The sequence below is a fragment of the Phytophthora parasitica genome (genome assembly GCF_000247585.1).
Source record: "Phytophthora parasitica INRA-310 unplaced genomic scaffold supercont2.46, whole genome shotgun sequence".
Taxonomy (NCBI): Eukaryota; Oomycota; class Peronosporomycetes; order Peronosporales; family Peronosporaceae; genus Phytophthora; species Phytophthora nicotianae.
Genome location: NW_008649032.1, coordinates 178,969 through 181,694, shown reverse-complemented (window position 1 = coordinate 181,694; position 2,726 = coordinate 178,969). Strand labels below are relative to the sequence as shown.

The 2,726-nt window shown below is 49.6% G+C and overlaps 1 protein-coding gene across 1 annotated transcript in view; it reads left to right on the top strand.

The window, feature by feature from the left end:
* Positions 1-2,685, top strand: part of PPTG_23664 (hypothetical protein) — a gene marked incomplete at both ends in the record, with an annotated part of 6,535 nt that extends 3,850 nt beyond the window's left edge. Inside the window, 2 exons of the mRNA XM_008912325.1 lie at positions 1,215-2,544; positions 2,646-2,685. Of these exons, the coding sequence (XP_008910573.1) occupies positions 1,215-2,544; positions 2,646-2,685 (1,370 nt within the window). The remainder of the gene's footprint in view (positions 1-1,214; positions 2,545-2,645) is intronic.
* Positions 2,686-2,726: the final 41 nt, after the last annotated feature.

Sequence of the window (2,726 nt, the reverse complement as noted above, 5' to 3'; positions counted from 1 at the left end):
TCATGAAGCGTCTATTAAGAGTTTACAGGGAGCAGGTGACGGACAAAGGCGATTGTCCACCAGCTACAACACTCAACGTCGAACATCATATAGATACAGGAAATGCTGCTCCTATTCTACTGAAACGAAGGCGACTCGCACAAACGGAAGACACAGTGGTTGAGTCGAACGTCAAGAAGATGTTGGGTGCAGGCGTGATTGAAGAGGGCAATGGCGCTTGGGGATTTCCTGTCGTTCTGGTAAGAAAGAAGGACGGCGAGATTCGGTTCTGTGTGGATTACAGGGCTCTGAATAAGATCACACGAAAAAATGTCTACCCCTTACCAAGAATCGATGAAACTTTGGAAGCATTGGGTGGAGCGGTCTTATTTACGACTCTAGATTTAAGATCGGGGTATTGGCAAATTCGAGTAGCGGCTAAAGATAAAGAGAAGACAGCTTTTACGACGAAAAAAGGATTGTATCAGTTCGTCCGAATGCCTTTTGGACTTACTAATGCGCCATCAACGTTCCAAAGAATGATAAATAGCGTTCTACGAGGTCTAACGTGGATCACATGCTTAGTTTACCTAGATGACATCGTAATTTACACTCGTGGTGGGATAGAACGGCATGTAGTGGAAGTGACTTGTGTATTGCAGCGTTTAGCAGCTGCTGGTCTTACTCTACGACTGAAGAACTGCAGATTCGCGACTGAAAGCATGGAATAGCTTGGACACGAATTAAGTTCTGAGGGAGTTCGCCCACTGGATAGGTTGGTGACAGCGGTACGAGAATTTCCGCGACCTAAAGATGCTGTGGAGATTAAGCGTTTCGTACATTTGGCTGGGTATTACAGACGCTTTGTAGAAGGATTTGGCGCTATGATGGCTCCATTAACCAAACATTTGCGGAAAGATGCTAATTGGGAATGGACGGAAGCGCAAGAAGCAGCATTTGAGCTTGTGAAAGTCATTTTAACGCGCAAACCATTGTTGGTGAATTTGATTTCCGACTACCTTTTAGGTTGGTAACTGATGCTAGCAAGATTGGGCTCGGTGCATGCCTCATGCAAAATCAAGGCAAGGGATGGCAACCCGTGGCTTTTGCAAGTAAGGTGAATAGCAACACAGAAGCAAATTATGGAATCACAGAGTTGGAGTGTCTTGCGGTTGTGTGGTCTATTAAGTTATGCCGACCTTACCTCCATGGAAGACAATTTGTAATCGTCACAGATCATGCAGCGCTGAAGTGGTTAATGACGAGTACGAATCTAACTGGAAAGTTGCATCGCTGGGCTCTTACTCTTCAAGAATATGAGTTTGAAGTAGAATATCGTCCAGGCAGTACGAACATGGTAGCGGATGCGCTATCTCGCTCTCCGGTAAAAGTTTTGGCAGCAGCTGGAAAAAGAAGGAGAGGAAGGCGACGCGTAGTCAAAGAAGGACGGTCAGAGGGTCACAAATCGCGGTGTGAGGACGGTGACTGGCGGGACGAGGCGGTAGTTACGTCCAGATGTACGGATGACAAACACCCGAGAAACAACGAGGCCTTTGAAGGTATGCACGAGGAGTTGGCGATGACGGAGAGCACAACGATGGAACCATTGTCACTCTACAACGACGGTGATACTACGACAGCGACGTTCGGAGTACAGCGCCACGACGGAAATGAAGGCACGACTGAAGAAGGCACAGGCGACGTCGAAGTGACCACGACGCCAGTGAACACAACAAAAGAGGTGCGAACGAGTATTGATGGAGGCGGCGAGCTAATGAAAGAGGTTTCGGCGGTAAGGGCCAGAGAGGACAACCCTATCAACGAGGAACACAAAGAAAGCGAGCTAGCACAAAGCACAACATCAAAGAAAACAACACGACCAAGAACGATGACAGACGCAAGAGCTACGAGGCAACGGAAGGTTGTTGAGCAGCCAGTGTCGATAGTATCATCACGACCAATGACAAGAGCGGCAAGAAGACGTCAAGAGGATGCAGAACGCAAGGCACGCGACGAGATGATGACAGAGGACAAGAATGTGAACACGATGTCGACAGTGGATAAAACTTTGAACACGGACAACATCGCGGAAGACCAAGTGATGTCAAAGCCGGCGTCAGATGCAAGTCCGAGTGCGATGATGACGCGTCATGATGAAGATCACAACGGCGATAACGAACGACAGGCCAGGTTAATCGCGACAGTCAACACAAAGGACGCAATGACGACTAAAGAGCCAAGACGACGTGTTACCTGGGCAATGGACAATGTCACGAATGCGACGGATACTAGGATTACGGGTGTACACGCGGGATGTTTCACATCCTGGGCTCAGCTGTGTGAGCAGCTTCGAGCCGCGTTCCTCCCGGCAAAATACGAGTATCGCCTGCGCTCGCGCTTCCTCTCATGCCAACTAGGGAAGCGCGAGCTGCACGAGGACATCCAAGAGATGCGGGAGCTTAAGGCATCCCTAGTGGGCAACCCACTGAACGAACACATCAAGGTGACAGTGTTCATGGACGGCCTTCGAGTGGGCCCGGCGCGCACTCAGCTATTCCGGGTGGAGTCAAGCAACCTTGAAGAGGTTATTCAAGTGGGCCCGGCGCGCACTCAGCTATTCCGGGTGCAGTCAAGCAACCTTGAAGAGGTTATTCAAGTGGGCACAGCGCGCACTCAGCTATTCCGGGTGCAGTCAACCACCCTTGAAGAGGTTATTCAAGTGGCCCTCCAAGAAGAGTACAGCCACC